Below are 16,506 nucleotides of genomic sequence, written 5' to 3'. Positions count from 1 at the left end.
GGGGGCCAAAGCAAGCACCGTGGGAAAGGCATGATTACCTTGGACTGACAAATCAGCTGAAGGATGGATGGCTGTGATTGCATAGAAGGTGTGGGATGCATGAGTGGGTGGATTGGAGGTGGTTCAAGGGGAGGGTCTTGTCAAGTCACTGTACTGCATATGAGAAAACAGCAAGCCATTAGACTGTGTATTTCAGGTGTGAGGAAGCTGCTGGGGTCCCCTGGCACTGTGAAATGCCAAGTGAAATGCTACTGCCATGCAGAGCACAGCAGTATGTTGTAATTAATGAATCTGGTATAGGAAGAGCACATATGAGCGGTCTGAAGGGTTAATGTGTGAAGGTGATGGGCTTAGGCAGGCTTAGGTTTGTCATCAGGATTGCTGTGTTTGGGAAGCGTCCTCTAATGACAAGACCACATGAAAAGAAATTGGGTCTTGCAAGGAGAGCACTAAAAGTCATCAATTGCCACAGTTGTTTTGCATTTGCTGCAGGCCTGAAGCAAATCGCTGGCTTAAGGAGCTCTAAGCACCTGGGTCTTGCACTGGATTTACAGGTAAGGTGAAATTGAGAAGGGGCTAAGTAATTAATTCCTCTTCCTGTGGCCAGGATGGGGGATGATTCTGACTTGCCACTTCTCCTCAGAAGTTGCTTCAGAAGCTGGTAAGGACTCTGGTTGTGAAACCCAGGAAGCAAAGAGGATCCCTGGGTGCCTGACAATTCCTTTTCTCTGTTGGTTCTTTCTTGCAGGCAGCCTCGGGCTGCCTGTCTCTTTGTTAAGAGAGTGACAGCAATGTGACACCGTGAAAATAATTACTAACAAATCACGGTGGTGACTGCAAACAGCTCGCTGTCTTCAGAGGCATGTCAGGGAGCATTAGAGCAGGGCCGTGGGAGCGGCAGAGCGGATAGGGGCTCCTTCTCTGCTCTAGGCTGAGGGAAGATCTTCGGAGACCTTTGGCGCCTGCCACCCCCACATCATTCCCTTCTCGTTGGCTCTTTTTTCCTTTCCTCCCTTCCCTGCCTTTGCCATCAATAATTAAGCCCATTAATTGCAGAGTGGGTTTAGGAAAGCTGCTAATGGTAAGACAGGGCTTCTGCCTTCCCTGGATTCAGCAACCAGCCACAGAAAAGTGGAAAAATTTCTGGAGAGGTATCATGGTCAGAAGCACATCCAAGCTGTGTTTCCTATCTTGCAGCCCTTGTGTGTTCCCTGGGCAGTAATGTTTATTAGCAGTGTGCCCCTAGGAATTCATGGGCTGCTGGTACAGTTGGAGAAAAGCCCATGTCCTTGTCCTCAGGAGCCTCCAGTCTTGGTGAACTTGAGAGAGGAGGTTTGTATTTGTGGAGAGCATCACAGCAAATGTGCAGTCACCTGGCATGTCCAGCAAGAAAAGTGGGCAGAGGAGTGAGGATGTTCCAGGATACTGTAGAGATGGTGCCAATCAGTGTGACTGAAGCTGTAGGTGAAGATGATCCTTCAGAGAATAAGCAGTGAACAGGTCATGGGTGAGGAAGGTGGTACCAAACAGAGCAGCTGGGGGAGTTTCTGCAGGGATGAGGCCCCTGTGGTTGTGTTGGAGTGGGGATCCTTCTGTGGGGCTACACAGACAGAATCTGAGGGAAACTCTCTCTAAAGCCTCTCATTATATTGATATAAAGCTCCCTCCAAAGGGAGGGTCTAGCGGAGATACTGATAGGAAACTGTAAGGCAGCTGCTGGCTGAAGTGTCCTTCAGCAGCATTGATAATCAAACCCCTGGGCAAGCCTTGAGAGGGGCGTTCACAGCCTCCCCTCCCCTCCTTGTTCCTGGTTGGAGAATGGGCCATGCTGTCTGGCAGGTCTGCAAGCAGGAGGTGCAGATGGGAGCCTGCTCCCAGTCGCCTGCTCTACTGCGCAGCCTTCATTCCCATTCCCTTAGTTACTAAAGTGATTTTCCCGACTGTCACATCTGTAAATAATGTTGCTGGTGTATCTAGCTGGATGCAGAGTGGCGATGGAGGGGGGAGGGCTGGCGCTGAGGGTGGCCGTAACAGCCCCTCTCCTGGACTCATACAATATTTATGCAGGGCTGGGAGTCGGCGGCACTGACCTCCGGGTCGTGCTGTTAAACAGCTCCCGCAGCCCCTGCATCCTAATTGCTGCACTTGTCCTTTGCTCTGGAGGATTCGGTGCTCCTTCTCTCCGGCGAAGCAAATACTAATGGCAGCCTGCGCTTGGAGGTGGGGAGCGGTCTCTTCCCCACAAGGAAAAGACAAACTTGTTTTCCCCTGTGCATGCGTAATTTGCAGCTGCACAGAAACCTGTGCTCAGACCCTGTTACACAGCGTGCCACTCTCCCCACTGCTGCCAGCATGGAGGCTGTGCTGAGAGCCCGTGAAGCTGTTGTGTGTATAATTTTGGGTTGTGTTACCCCACCCCCCTGGCTCCTTACAGGATTTGTCTCTTCCCTTTAGTGGGGAGAGGGAAGAAGAAGCGATCACAGAAGTCAGTTGAGAGAGTAGAACTGGATGATATGGTGCCAGAGGAGGGCAGAGATGGTGCCAGGAAAGAAGAGGGGGTCAAACAGCGTCACAAGACAGAATGGCATCTTTTCTTGTAGATAAATGATCTGCTTCGTTGAGTGGAAAGAGAGGTGATGCAGAACGCTGGAGAATCCCTCTGTGGGTGAGGGGCTCTTCCCCTTGCAAGTGGTACAGCTGTGGCTGGAGGTGGAGAGGTTTTTCACCTCGCAGACAGGGGTTTTCAGCTGTTTCAAGTGGTTCAAGAAAGCCCGAAAGATAAAACTTTTGATTGCTAGAGCTGCTGTGATTTTTCTCCGTGCCATTTGTCTGGGCTCCGTCCTACCTGGGGTGTCTGTGAGTCCAGTGACCTGACTGACCACCCACGTCCCTTATGCTGCCTTTCTGGGTTGGCAGGTCCCCTCTGTGACTGGAAAAGTGCTGTTTAGACTGGAGACTAATGGCCTTTAAGTGACATGATTGTGTTATGTTAAGCGTCTATAGGCTTTACCATTAGGCACTAAACACAGTTTATGACTCATAGCAGAGAAGCCCTGGTTCTGAAGAGTTGATACGCTAAATGGTCTGGACAGGCAAGGCATGGAAGAGGCAAGGTTTCCTCCTGCCTGTCGCAGAGCAGCTCCAAGAAAGGACTGGGGCAGGACATGTCTTCTCAGTTCTAGAGCAGCACCTTGCTCTAGGTCTTGCATGTTCAGGTTTCCTGAGGAGAAATACTTCTGCAATGGAAATTGTGCAGTAGGAGGAGAATCGTGTTTAATTTTAGCTGAGGTTTTGTGCGTGTTTTGGTTTTGAGGGGGCTCAGACGTGATGGGTTGTGGGTGCATCTGTTTCATCCAATATATTCCCTTATTCAGTGTGTAATTAGCGTTCTGCAGCAGGAGTCTGAATGCTCCCTCTTAAAGCAGCTAGTATGCAGAGAACTAGGCGATTGCTAAATTAGTGTCTGTATGAAAGACTTATTGAGAGACCATATAGACAGAGAAAGGACACGCTCTGTGTAATCAGGCTCCACTACAGCATGAATCACAGAATAATTTAAATAGAGATCTCTAATCCAGCCACCTGCTCAAAGCAGAACTAACTTCAAACTTAGATCAGTTTGCTCACGGTCTTCTCCAGATGAGTTTGAATGTCTCCAGGGGAGGAGATTTCACCACCAATCTGTTCCAGTTCTTTATTACCTGCACGGTGAAGAGTTTTTCCTGATGACAAATTGGAAGTTCACCTGCTGCAGCCTGCGGTTATGATGCGTGACATTCACTGAGAACATGCCTGTATGGTAGATGTACACAGTATCCAATTTTGTACACTCCTCTTCATAAGGTGCTGTATAATGTCATGTTTAGTAAGCAGACAGATTGTCACACCAAGCTTATGTGTAGAAATCTGTTTTTAAGGGTGTTTCATAGTGTCAGGTTCCCAAGGCTGGAGGGGTGACCTCAGCCTTGGAGATGTTCCAGTTTCTCTTTCTTTGGGAGCAGTGTCATGCATTTCTGATGTCAAAGGGAAGTCCACCCAGTTGTTCTCCCTGTCTGGAAGGGCTGGTGAGAGCATTTGCTCTACTCCTCCACAAATCTGGAGTAGTGTGAAGCTTCTGCCTGCTGCACTCCTAACCTCAGCTGAACTGTGGAGCCAGCAAGCTCTGGTTTCCTGCATGGTAATTAAGTACTTATTTAAAAATGTAAAAGCTCAGTTCTGATCCTACTCTCCCTGGCTGTTTACTAACTCCAGGTAGAGTTGCTCCAGATTTACTCCCACATGCCTAGCAGCAGAATCAGGCCCAGTAAATAGAGCTATGAATCTTTTTAAGAGAAGCTGTTAAGCAGTAGCACATAGATTTATTGTAGCATCATGTGTGTGCAATTGTTGATGAACATCTTCTGTTGGAGGCTGAATACCTGCTGTGTTACAGCCTTGCTTTTAATGTTGAGATAGCATCTCTGCCAGCATCTAGCTGACGCACAGACAGATACCCATAAAAGGGCCAGATCTCGCATGGTGTTAAATGCCTTCATGTTTCATTAAGGTTGATGGCAGTGGAAGGCACACAGTGCTTTGCAGGACGAACAAGTCACGAATGAGCCACTTGCCCTGTGTGCTTTCTGTGGCAGAATTATGTTCCCAGGGTATACATTGCACTGGTTGCAGTCTGGGATAACAGCCTTTTCAATTCACTGGCGAGCTGCTTGGAAAGCGTGGATGTTGAAGTTCTCCCAAATTTCTTAGTACCCAGCAAAAATTTAGAGAATAGGGATCAGGCTGTTAGCATGTGATGGGTGTTCAGGCATTTCAGCCAATGCTGCTGAGTCCTGAGAGTTAAGGCTTGCAGCTTGCCTTTTAGGCTTCCTAGGCAGAAATATGCCTGATAGAGAGAGAATGCAGCGCTTCACAGAATGGGCATCACAGAAAAAGAAAGAACATCTGAAAGTGCCAGGTATTAGCTTCGCTGCTTAGCCTTGGTTTTTGGCCTCATTACACTAATCCAATTAAAGATTGATGGGAAAAGATAGCACACACTCCAGTGAAGGGGGTTGTGTGGCAACTTTCCTTCCTGGGTGGCTGGAGTGGCCCAAGTTATGTTGTGCATCACCACACCTCCCCAGGCCCTGCAGACCCACTGGTTCTTCCATGTGCCATGGTGTGTGCTCTTCTCCTGCGTTGTGTCTCTCTTATTACTAATGGAGCATGGATGCATTTTAGCTGCTGGTCAGCCCTCATTAATATCCAGAGATGACAGGTTGACATTTGTAAAGAAGACTTGCACTGACCTTCATGTTGTGCATCGGTGCGGTTGCCATACCCTGCCCTGTGCTGGATGCTTCTTCCTGCACTGCCTCAGGAATGCATTTGTGTTAGCAAAGGGACAGACGGCTCTGTAACCCTTTGCTGCTGCTGGGAATGCAGGCAGTGTGTCTGGATGTCTCTGCATCCCTCTGTCCATCCCAGGACTGTTCCCTTTAGAGCCTCCATCTATCCTAGTCAGTGGGACTGGGGAGTTTTGGGGTTGCACTTGTGGCTCCTTGTGGAGGTTTATTATTTGGGTGCTGGGACCTTAATGGAAGACAGCTTCATGCCAATGACAATGTCTTGTCTGCTTCCTTTTCCTGGCTCTTGTCTGGGGATGCAACAGAAGAAAGGGCTGCGCTGCCCAGGCATCCTGAGTGCTGTCAGTTGCCTGTCTCCCCCCGACCCACGCCATCCCGGCTCGAGGACTGCTGCAGCCTGCTTGGCAATGACATTTATTAACAGAGGGGGCTTTGAAAAGAGGCAGGCTGTTCCTGCAAAGGCTCCTCGCTGTAACTCCGTCTCCTCTCACCAGCCCGTCTGAGGCAATGGCTGCTGGTGTTGAAATTCATTAGTGTTTCCTGACAGGCGATGGAGGCTTGCTCTGTCTGTTCCCACTTCCTTGCTCTCATGTCCCTGCTTCATGCATGCTCATATTTAAAGCTGATATGTGGCTCGTAGGCTTGTTGCACTGTGACAAGTTTGGGGGTGGTTGAGAGAACTGAGAGGGTGGAAGGAAAGCAAAGAGGGAGCGAGATGGGACCTGTCTCAGGGTTTCTGTGAAAGCCCAGGGCTTTTCAGACCCTCTACAGTTGTATTGTCTTTCCACAGCTACTGCTTGTGAATTTTAAGTACAGCCATGTAGGGGTGGTTTGTCCTGCACTGATGAGGGGCAGGGAGAAACGGCACCATGGGCAGTCACCTGGCAAGAGCTTGTCTGGTGGAAAGGAAGAGCAGGTGGGCTCCTCTGACCCCTGGGCAGGTCTGTGAGGCTGAGGAGTATGTGAGTGGAGAGACAGAGATCTGGCAGGGGGTTCGTCCTTAGCTTTGGACAGAAGCATGTGTGGGCACTTGGCTTCTTTGCTCTGAGTGACTCCAGCACTGAGGAGACATCTGCCTGCCAAAACCTTCAGTTATACAGGAAAGTTGTCCCAGTCTAACTTGAATTATTGAGATGAGGGAGTTGGGGTGTGGGGATTTTTTTTTTTTTTGAGGTGTGTATCAGCATGCTTCAGTTTTCACAGGGTGCAGTGTGGCATGGGCAGTTCTTTGTGGCTGGGAGGCTCTGCTCATGTGCGGGTGCTGTAACATCGCACTGTCAGAGGCCTCCTGGTCTGGCACAGTGGTTTTGGCAACCTAAGGTTGCCTTTTTGGGAGGCTGTGGGTTTACTTAAGCTACTTTAAATTCCTAGCTTGGCCCCAGCTCTTGTAGGGTTAAGTGCAGAGAGATGCAACTTTGCCTGTTACGGTGCTGTTTCTCTGCTAAAACATCTCAGATGCCTTAGCACAGGATGTTATCCCCTTGCTAGCTTTCTCTGTTGAGAGAGGACACCCAAGCTTTCCTCTTCTCCTGGCAGACATCCCAGTCTACATCAGAGCAGCACCTTTGGGCTGCACGGTCCAGAATGATGCCTTGACCAGCGTTACTTTGAACTAAAGTGTCAGGCTGAGGTGGTTTTACAGCTCCTTTTGGCTGTCACCTAGGTGCTGTTGAGTGCTGCAGCACCCAAATAGCTTCCTTCTTCAGTGAAGGATTTCCTGGTCAGGAGCCTGCCAGCCCTCTCCTTTGTAGCCTGGTGCACTGGAGTTGGCTGGGACACAATTAAAATGTTCTGCATCTCTTACAATGCAAGGTCTCCAGGGCATGGATTTTTTTGGAAGGTTGCGATCAGGTCTATAAACCCCAAGATTTAATGTCTCTTTATCTTCCCATAGAGAGACTTGTTCTTTTAACTGCCTCAATATCGATACACCCAGTGTGTAGCAAGTGGCCCAATTTCCCCAATTTCTTTGTTTCCTGACATCCTGAACCCAGAAGCAGATGGACGTTAACCAGCTCTGATTAGTTGGGAGAATCAAGCATTAATTTTTTATACGCCAGGACCACCTGAGTGACGGAAATCAATTACAGCTGCCCCTCCCCCTTCCATATTAATGTGGTGGCTCTGAGCGGAGATGGAGGGACCTGTTGAAATGAGAAACCCCTATTTCTTAGTTTGACCCTCTAGATAATTAGGGTTAAATTGATATGCTATCGCACTGGTGACACATTTTATCTGCCTCTGTTTGTACAAGAGGATACAATAGTGGAGGAAGGACCAATTTGTGCCCTGCTCTAGCTAACCAGACCGAGATAAAAGGTGTCACTAGTACGATAACGTTCTTGCCTCATGCTCCTTTATTGTTGTTCAATTTGCCTTTTTTTTTTTTTTAATCCTGTTCTTTTTCTTTCAATACCCTTGGTCATATTTTAACTCCATGCCATCGCATAATGACGCCCTGCTAAATGTGTGTGGAGATAGGCAACTCTGGCTGACAGCCTTCCCTGATAACCGAATTCCAGCCCATCCATCACTAGGCTGCTCTCCTTAACTTAAGGAAAGTGATAACTAAAGCAAGGCCGTTTATCACCACCGAGCTGTGCGTTTCTCGCCGCCTTGGAGAGAGCTGGCTTCAACGGGAGAAATGCAACCATGTCACCTCGCCTCCTATTTGCATCCTGTTCATCTCCAGGCCCCATTTACCCTGCAGGATGGTTTTGAAAGCCAGCTTCCTTCCCGAAGTGTGAGCACTTCAGTGTTTGGGGAGGCAGTGAGACCTTGTTCAAAAACTGGAAGGATCGTGGGATGCTGAATGCAGTGAAATGTGCCATCATTTCTCTTCTCCCTTACCTGAGGGAGGGCCAAATCCTGAGCTCTGTGCTCAAGCAAAGCTGCCCCCAGTGTGCAAGGTTGGCTCTGGCAAGAGCAAGAAGCCATACTGAGCATAAGAGCTTGTTCATCAAATGAGCTCAAGTAAACGGTGGCGCTCATAAATGGACTTACTTCTTTACAGGCCATGGCACTTCTGTTCCCCAGGACAGCCACAGGTGTGCCTTATTCACTCCAACCTGGAGAAGATGATGGAGAAACTCTTGCCTGCTTACCAGGCTGAAGAGTGGGGGGGACCACTGTAGCTTGGACAAGCTTGGATCTCGGGAAAAGGCATTGCAGGAGTGTTTTCCTTCTCGTAGCTACCTGGGAACCTGGTTTTTGTGCAGTGAAAGCCCCCAGTTCCCTGTGCTGGGAGTGCTGCATATGTGGGCTAGACCAGACCCATGTAGCAATGCTTTGCTAATCCTTGCTAAGTGGCTGTGTCCTCACTGGCCTGGAGCCACCAGGCCTGCATCTTCAGCTCAGGGAGTAGACTGATGTTGTGGTCCATGCTGCCGACAGCCCGCCCAGGTTATGGTGTGAGCGTAGGTTTCCTAGTGCTTGAAAAACTTGGTGTAGCCCCTCTGGTGCTGAGGTGAAATGAGGGGAGCACAAGCATGGAGGGGGAGGGGGAATGTCCTGAGGTCACACGGCTTCACAGGCGGTTTCTGGGGTTGTTACTTGTTTGCAAAAATGCATCATTTATTTAGTTGACATATTTATTTGGAGCATTTATTTTCTCCAATTAAAGACCCACTGTCCAGCGCCCAGGGCACACTGCCATCAGTCTCAGGGTGGAAATAGAACCAGACTGTCCAGTTTCCTGGGCCTTTTGGTCCCACAGGGATGGCAGTGTTTTAGATGTCATCCATTGCACTGGGTGGTTAGCTGTCAATTCCTGTGACTAACAAGAACAATGCTGCACTCACTTCTCCTGGGCCCTATCCAGGGGTTAGGTGAGTTCATAATTATTCCTCTTACTGGAGCTACACTGAGACCTGTATTAATGAAAGCCTCTTGGGTTGGGAGGAGAAACTCAATTTTAAGTAACATACCTTTTGCTAGCTCCTGTCATCATCCTCTCTAGCTAAATGTGAAGAGTCTAAGAGAGGCTGAGCTAACCACATATCTGTATTTAGACCAGTCATTTGTTTTAGATGGTTCCTTGTGATCTTTTTTGATTCAGGCACCAGTAGAAAGCAACTTTCCTGGAGAAAGAGTTTCTTAGCATGCTGGTTGGGGCTGGTGGGGTCTGTTTGACTATGGGATGTCTTGGACATATGTATAAGGCTCTAAAATGCCTGGACCAGGCTCCTGTTTATGTCATGGCTATTCCATTGTGAGGAGTGACTCCAGGTGGTTTATTTCAGTGCTTACATCAGATGAGCTGTGACCAGAGATGAGACTGTGCTGTCAGGTCACATTGCTCACCCTGCAAAAATCACCACAGACCTGCTGCTTGCAAGCTCGTTTTTTTGACAGGCTTCCTGCTTTCAAAGAGCTTCCTCTGTACCTTCTTATTCTAATGTGTTTGTATGACTTAAGTTATTGCTCCTAAATGATGACACTTGCATCTTCTCAGGACCAGGCATATTGTTTTGGCGCAGGGAGTCTATTAATTTCTTAGCCTAAGCAGGGCAAAGGTGGTACACAGGTGAATCCCAGTGTATGCTGGCTCTGATGGCCACATATTCCCAGGAGATTCCCTTGTATATGTTTACCAACTTTCTTCCTTTCCTTTCCATAGAAATGGAGGCATCACCAAGACCAGACCGCTCTGGTGCTGCACTACCCTGAATCTCACATTATCTGCAAGTGCATTATCTGTGCTGCTCCTTCATCTCCTTGCTTGGGGAAATGTCTAGAGAGATGCTGCCCTGTTCACCAAAGGGTTGGGAGCTGGGCTGAGCACTCAGGTGCTCCCTGGTGTGCTGGTAGTGCACCCTAGCTCAGGGTGGTGTATCTGCTTTGTTTCCAGTTCTGACCAGAGCGTGTTCCTGAATTTCAGTCTTGAGTCTGAAGTCTGGTCTGGACTATTCACTCTTTCCTCTATGGAGATGGGAAAAGACTTTACCCTGGATGTGGTGGTCTGTGTTGGGGTGTTTGAGCAGCTGATGCTGACAGTCATAGCTCTTCCCTCCTCCTCTACAGCCTCCCCCTACAGCCCCCATGTGCCTAAGGAAGTTGGGAGATTCCCCATCCCCCTCTGTTTGCAAAAGCAGATTTCTGGGGTTGTGACTTCTAACATGCACAAACAGCTCTAATTTAGTCATTTATTTAGTTGACATATTTATTTGGGATGTTCCTTTGCTTCAGTTAAAGATCTTGTGACCAGTGCCCCAGGCGTGCTCAGCAGTACGTGAATGAACAAGATCCATCAATTACTCTTGATCAGATCAAACTGGCCGGGAAAAACTCACATAACTCATGTCCCTGCACAGGCTCGGCTGGAGCCACACAGTTTGCAACTCAGCCTTCCCCAGCTGAGGGGCACGTTGTAGCTCCCATGCAAACACACTGGGATCAGCACAGTGTGAGAGAAACAGCTTTCCTGGGGTCCTGCTGTCCCTTCAGGCAATCCACCTCCCTTACCAGTGCTGTTTTATTTTGAGCTCTGTTCCAGTGGCTTGCTGTAGGAAAGGAGAGGGTAAATACATGTGCTGGCAGCTCTGGCTGCTGTGCTCAAACCCCTAGTGAGACAGTGTGCAGCACCCTGCGTCTTCAGAGTTGTGACTGCTCTTCTTCCAAGCACCTGCTTGGAAAACAGCCTCTGCCTTCCTAGCCCTAAAGCATTGGTCCTACAGCACTGCTACCCAAAACTGGATGTTTTGTTACCTCCTTCCCTCCCTCATGTCTCGTTCGGTGTTTTAGCCATAAAGACCAAATCCAGAAGCACCAGGGTATGACAAGTGAATTGTCAGTCCTGTCTGCCCTGTAAGCTGCTAAGCAGGATGGTTTTTCAGGGATTTGTGATGGGTTCACTTAGCTAAGGACAGCACGGATACTCCAGTCGTGTTTGTGTGTTAGCCACTGTGGAGAAGAGCTGAGCGCTACACTTGCTGTTCAAAATGTTTAGTCCAAATGGTTTCAGCAGCCTAGATGTGGCTGGATGTATGTAAGTCTTAAGCAAAGCTGTGCTCTCATGAGATTTTTTTGCCAAGAGCTATGGTCCTTCTGATGTGCAGCGTGTTACAGCAGACTTGAGGGTCTCTTCCATCTCTGAACAAAATGCACTTAAGAAAACAGAGTTTGTGTTGTCAGGACACTGATTGAATCAAACTTGCTCTCTTCTCTCTTACAGGTTACCAGGACAATGCCAGTACTTAGGGCTGCCGGTTGCTGATTACTTCAAACAGTGGATTAATCTGAAAAAGGTACTTCTGTGCAAACTGCCATAGTCCCTGTCTCCCTCTCTCCCTCCTCCCCTTGTCCTTCACTTTTCCTCTTTAAGGAGGTGTCTAATAACTACTGCTGCTTTGCATTGAAATGAGTTATTTCCTCAGAAGCTGGGCTGAGCGAGTCCTCCAGCTCCCTATTGTATCTCTTCTAATAGAGTCTTACTGTACTTGATGGGATGTGTTCTGCAGCTGGGGAAAATCCCATTGTGGCAGGCACAGTGCGATGTCTCTGCATAATAGTGGGACACTGTGAGGCCCCTTTCCAGTGAAGGTTGTGTTGTCCCCAGTGTTGCTGACTCTGTTTTGTTTTGCAGCCACAAAAGGCTCCTAGGAGCATGGTTCCCTTCAGGCCAAATTCTGGTTAATAAATGTGGAAATACTCCAGTATAAAAATCAGCATTTCCCTTTGTGGTGTGGGGAAAGGGAGATGTCTCAGCAGCACATCCACCTAAGAGACTGGTGACCACTTTATTAAGCAAAATGCCTTGGACTCAGTACTGTCTGATGCCTTGTCTTGCTCCATGCCTTCACTGAGTGGTTAAGGGGCAGCCTGCTGTGCATCCACAAGGTCTCCCCTGGCACAGCTGCTCCACCTGCACAGAAAAACGTGGTGATGCCATAAGACACAAACCAAAGTGAGAAGAACAAGTGTGATGACAAGCAGTACAGTAGCAGGGGGAGGGAGGAGGCTGCAGTCTGTGCACAGGAGAAAACTGGGGTGGCCCTCCTGGTTAAACCTTTGGATGAGTAAGATTCCTTCCCCCATCCAATTTAGTGCTTTATTTGGGTTCCTGTGCCTTTTTGTGGTAATTAGGGGTCTCAGTAAGTGAAATTTGCTTATAAACAGCTTGTTGTTCTTGTGGGCTTTTCTTTTGTTCTTTTATTTATTTATTGTTTTAAATGGAAGCATGACTGACAGGCTGAGCGGCCGCAGAAGGACAATTTGCATGATCTGTTCCGTCAAATAGGGTAGAACATGAACGTAACAAGGGATGCTGGCAGCACATTCCTGGCTGAACTTGTCAAAGGGTCTTGTATTTCCCTGCTGTCAGAGCAAATCTTTTGGCTGATTGCTGGTCCTTGGTAAATGAAATCTGAAAGCACATTGGGGCATTCTGCAGTTCAGTGACCATTAATGATCGCCATTTGAAGTTCACTAAACTTCCGGTGAATGGATAGCAGCTATATAACCAGCAGGTTGATGGCTGCAGAATAATAATACTTTAAAAAAAATCCCTATGTACTGTGATGTTTGCTAAGAAGTAGGTTGATCCAGCTCCTCCTCTGGGCCTCTGGATGAATGACTTACAGCTCTTTCCCATAGTTCAAGGCTCCTGGATTTAGTGTGTGAGGAGCTGGGATTCTCCATAACGTGGATGTCCGGGCAAGTGGCTGTTCTTCAAGATGGGCATTCGTGTATTGCACATCAGCAAATACTTTGACACTAAGCTGAGGGCTGCTGAGCATCCATGAGGTCCCAAGCACAGAGCTAGAGGCAGGAGCAGGAGAGAAGCTGTTGCAGTGAAGTGTTCCCCTTCCCAGCTCTCTGAAGGTGTCACATATTGAGCATGTGGGATGGGGGCACATGGGTGGGGTTGTCCTCCTCTGCACATGTGTAACTTGGAAAGGAAAGCTTCAACCTCCTTCAGATCATGTGAGGAGGGGATGTGAGAGAGAAATGTTCATCTTCCTCCAATCCCTCTCCTTTAAAAAAATGAAGTTTTTCTGATGCTTCAGTATCTGATGCCCTCTGACACAGGGTGGTTTCAGGGACCCCACATCCCTCTGGGAAGTGAACCATGTTGCAGAGGAGAGCAGGGACATCTCCTGTCCTGTATTTAAGAGCTGCTTCTCCTGGGACCTGCTCTTACCCCAGGGTGAGGATCTTTCCATGCCACTCACTGCTTTCAGGTGCTTGTGGGGCAACTGCCTGTATGTTTTCACAAGAGAGGATTTCCAGCTTAGATAACTAATTCTCTCCAAGCAGGCAGACCCAATGGAGGGAACCTCAGTCTCTATTGAGTGAGCTCCCAGTGTGAGACAAATAAGAGTGGACAGGTAACTAGCCCCCCTGTTCGTCCCTGCATAGCTCAGGTGGCCCCTTTTTCCCTCCCTCTGGCGTGTTCCTGACTTGCAGGCTTAGTCTGCCTCTGACCTGATCCATGAAGTGAAGGTGTTGGGGGGGTGGAGTGTGAAACTGATGATTTCTAGGTCATGGATAATGCAGAGACTTGAATGTTTCAGATGTCAAGAAACCAGGCACGTGTGACAGCAGTTTTCTGCAGAAGGGCCCCCCCTGCATCTTCTGTCCCTCCTTTGGGTCTCTGCTTGTGAGCAGTGATAGCAAGAGGACCTTTCTGAATTAGGGAGCTCCTTCTGCAACTACCAGGCAATGCAAGAGTAGGATTACACACTGTACCTATATTTGTGTACCTATGTGTAGTGCAGTAGCAGGTTCCCTCTGCCCATGCACACACAACTTCAGGTCCTCTTTGTTTTATATCATTTTAAGAAACAGTCCTTGTCTGTATTCCCTGTGCCAGAGCACGGGATGCTCTGGAGCTCAGCAGTCCTTCTTCTCTCACTGGTGAGACAGTCTCTCTCTCATGGTTCATTGGCCAATAAATTCCTTCCCTTGTCTCTGCTGTGCTGCAGGAGTAGTTGAGGCAAGAACCCTGTGCCTCCAGGCAGCTTTCACAATTTCCAAGACTTGCCTCTCAGGCAAGCTGAAGACAGGAACTGCCCCCGTGAGCTGCCACGCTTGTTTTGCCTCAGGCAAACCTTGTTGGATTGATCTGGCCATGCAGGTGGTGGTGAGCTCCACACCTGATTGCTGCAATGGTGGCCACAGTGTCTTGGGATCTGTGAAAAAGCTTCTGTGGAAGAACAGAGGGGGAAAAAAACTGCCTGTGCACTTGACTGGGTTTGCTGAAGTTTTACCTTGCCCCATGCCCACCCCCCAGCCTGCTAATGCATCCCTTCCATCAAGCCTGATCGGTGTTTGCTGACATTTTTAATGTCACTGAGCGATCTTGTATCTCTAGTGAACTGTCAGTGTGGAGCTGACTCGGGGCAGAGAGTTTATCATGTTCTTCACTTCGATTAGCTCAGCCTTGTGGGAGGGCAGCAGAAAGCAGAGGAGGCTTTCTTTGAATGCTGCAACATTTCAGATATCCCCCTAAACCATCTCAATAGAAAGCCACCATCCCATCTGCCAGTCCTCCTTAGGTACCTGTCATTTCAATTCGCAGAAGCCCCGGGGTTAGGACTGAGGTGCACAACCTAAGCTACATGAAGCTGGATGCTCAGGGTGGAAATAACAAAGAGTGCTTCATGTCAGGAGAGAGGGGCACTAGTGAAGTAATACGTGCAGAAAGCAGGAGGCCGTGGGTCAAGATTTATGCAGAAAGGAAAGCTGCTGCGGCTAACAAGCTACAACCAAGCTGCTGCCCCAAGAGTATCCTCAGGTAGCCTGGATAAGTTCATTAGTGCTTATTCTAACGCAAGGATCAGCTCTCATTTGTGCTCCCTCTGCTCTTTTGGGAGCCTCTGTGGTTTGTTGTTCCAGGTCCTGCTTGAGTTAGCAGCACGGTTGGTCCCGTGATGGATCCTCACCGCCAGGACCGGAGCCAGTGCTGTGTTAGGCTGAGGACGTGGTGCCTGCAATTGCAGGGTGACCAAGAGCCTGAGAATGGGAAACCCAGCAGGCAGCAGGAGTGTCAGCACCACCAGGCTGGGAGCACATCACGGAGAGGAGAGTGGTTTGGTGGAGGGAGGAGGAGGAGGAAGAAGAAGAAGAGTGAAGATAGATTTTCTAACAATGAGCTTGTGCAAGAAAAACATTAGAAGGACGATGAGGGTGTGAAAATGGCCAAACCAAAGGTCTAACCCAGATTGTCTCCATGCCAGAGGCCAGTAGCTGGTTACACCATGCAGGTGTAACAGGGAGAGCATGGCTCTAGTCAGCTTTCTCTGATTCCCAGCAATTGTCTCCTCAAGGATTGAGAGCTGGCAGCTGTCCCTAGACCACTGTGTTTAGCACCCACTGTTTTTACCACATCTGTCTACCAGAAACTTGTACATCCTTTTCTGAATCTGCTCATACTTTCAGTTTCTTCAGCATCCTGCAGCAATGACTTCTGCTATTTAATTATGCATCAATTATACTCTGTTTACTCAGATATTGTGTGAAGATGCAGGTCCCTTTGTTTCTTTTAAACTTACTGTCAGATCATTTTCTTGGGCCTAGGTCTTGCATAGTGTGATGGAACAAGTAAGAGTTTGTAGTTCTTCTCCATGCCACTCACTCATGATTTGAGACCTCTGCCATATTCTTGTTTAATTGTCCCTTCCAGCACAGCAAAACTTGTTGGAGGGCTGGCACAAAGGCACTTAAAGGCTCTGTGACTCTAGAACTGGCTTGTGTAAGTTGTTTTTAACACTGTATACACTATCCTGATCTTCCATTTTTTCTCTGGATGTTATACTGTTAAAAGATAAGAGGAGCTGTTTATGTATCCACTAAGGGTTTGTTTTATTCCTTGTTTTTCAAATGATATTTTATTTATTTTTTAAAAAAGGACAATCTTCATACCCATCACAGAGCTGTCCCTTTCTCAGGACAGCTGTCCTGGCATGTTTGACCATCTTTGATTTCTGTTCACAGGGCACAGCGTGTCTTTAGATACAGGAATAGTTGTTGCTTTAGGAGTGACAGAACAGTGGTCCTAGTTTGACATCCTCCTGAAACCCAGGAGAGTTTTTATGAAAGGCAGGAGTGGAATGATGCGTGTGGAGAACTGCAACTTTCCTTCTCTGGGCATGATGAAACTGAGTTGACAGAGCCTTTGGGAGCACAACGTGACCATGCTGGGGTGCCATGGCTTTGTGCA

General features: G+C 48.3%; 1 protein-coding gene across 2 annotated transcripts in view; it reads left to right on the top strand.

Moving 5' to 3' along the window:
• ERI3 (ERI1 exoribonuclease family member 3) overlaps positions 1-16,506 on the top strand; it is a 129,642-nt gene that overhangs the window by 38,995 nt on the left and 74,141 nt on the right. For both annotated transcript variants that reach the window (XM_051797448.1, XM_051797455.1), the window contains exon 6: positions 11,518-11,590. In XM_051797448.1, the coding sequence (XP_051653408.1) occupies positions 11,518-11,590 (73 nt within the window). The remainder of the gene's footprint in view (positions 1-11,517; positions 11,591-16,506) is intronic.

This window comes from Manacus candei, unplaced genomic scaffold (genome assembly GCF_025592945.1).
Source record: "Manacus candei isolate 608988 ecotype Guabito, Panama unplaced genomic scaffold, ASM2559294v1 h1tg000005l, whole genome shotgun sequence".
NCBI classification, from domain to species: Eukaryota; Metazoa; Chordata; class Aves; order Passeriformes; family Pipridae; genus Manacus; species Manacus candei.
The sequence above is the reverse complement of the archived record's forward strand: the minus strand, read 5'-3'. Positions and strand labels throughout refer to the sequence as shown.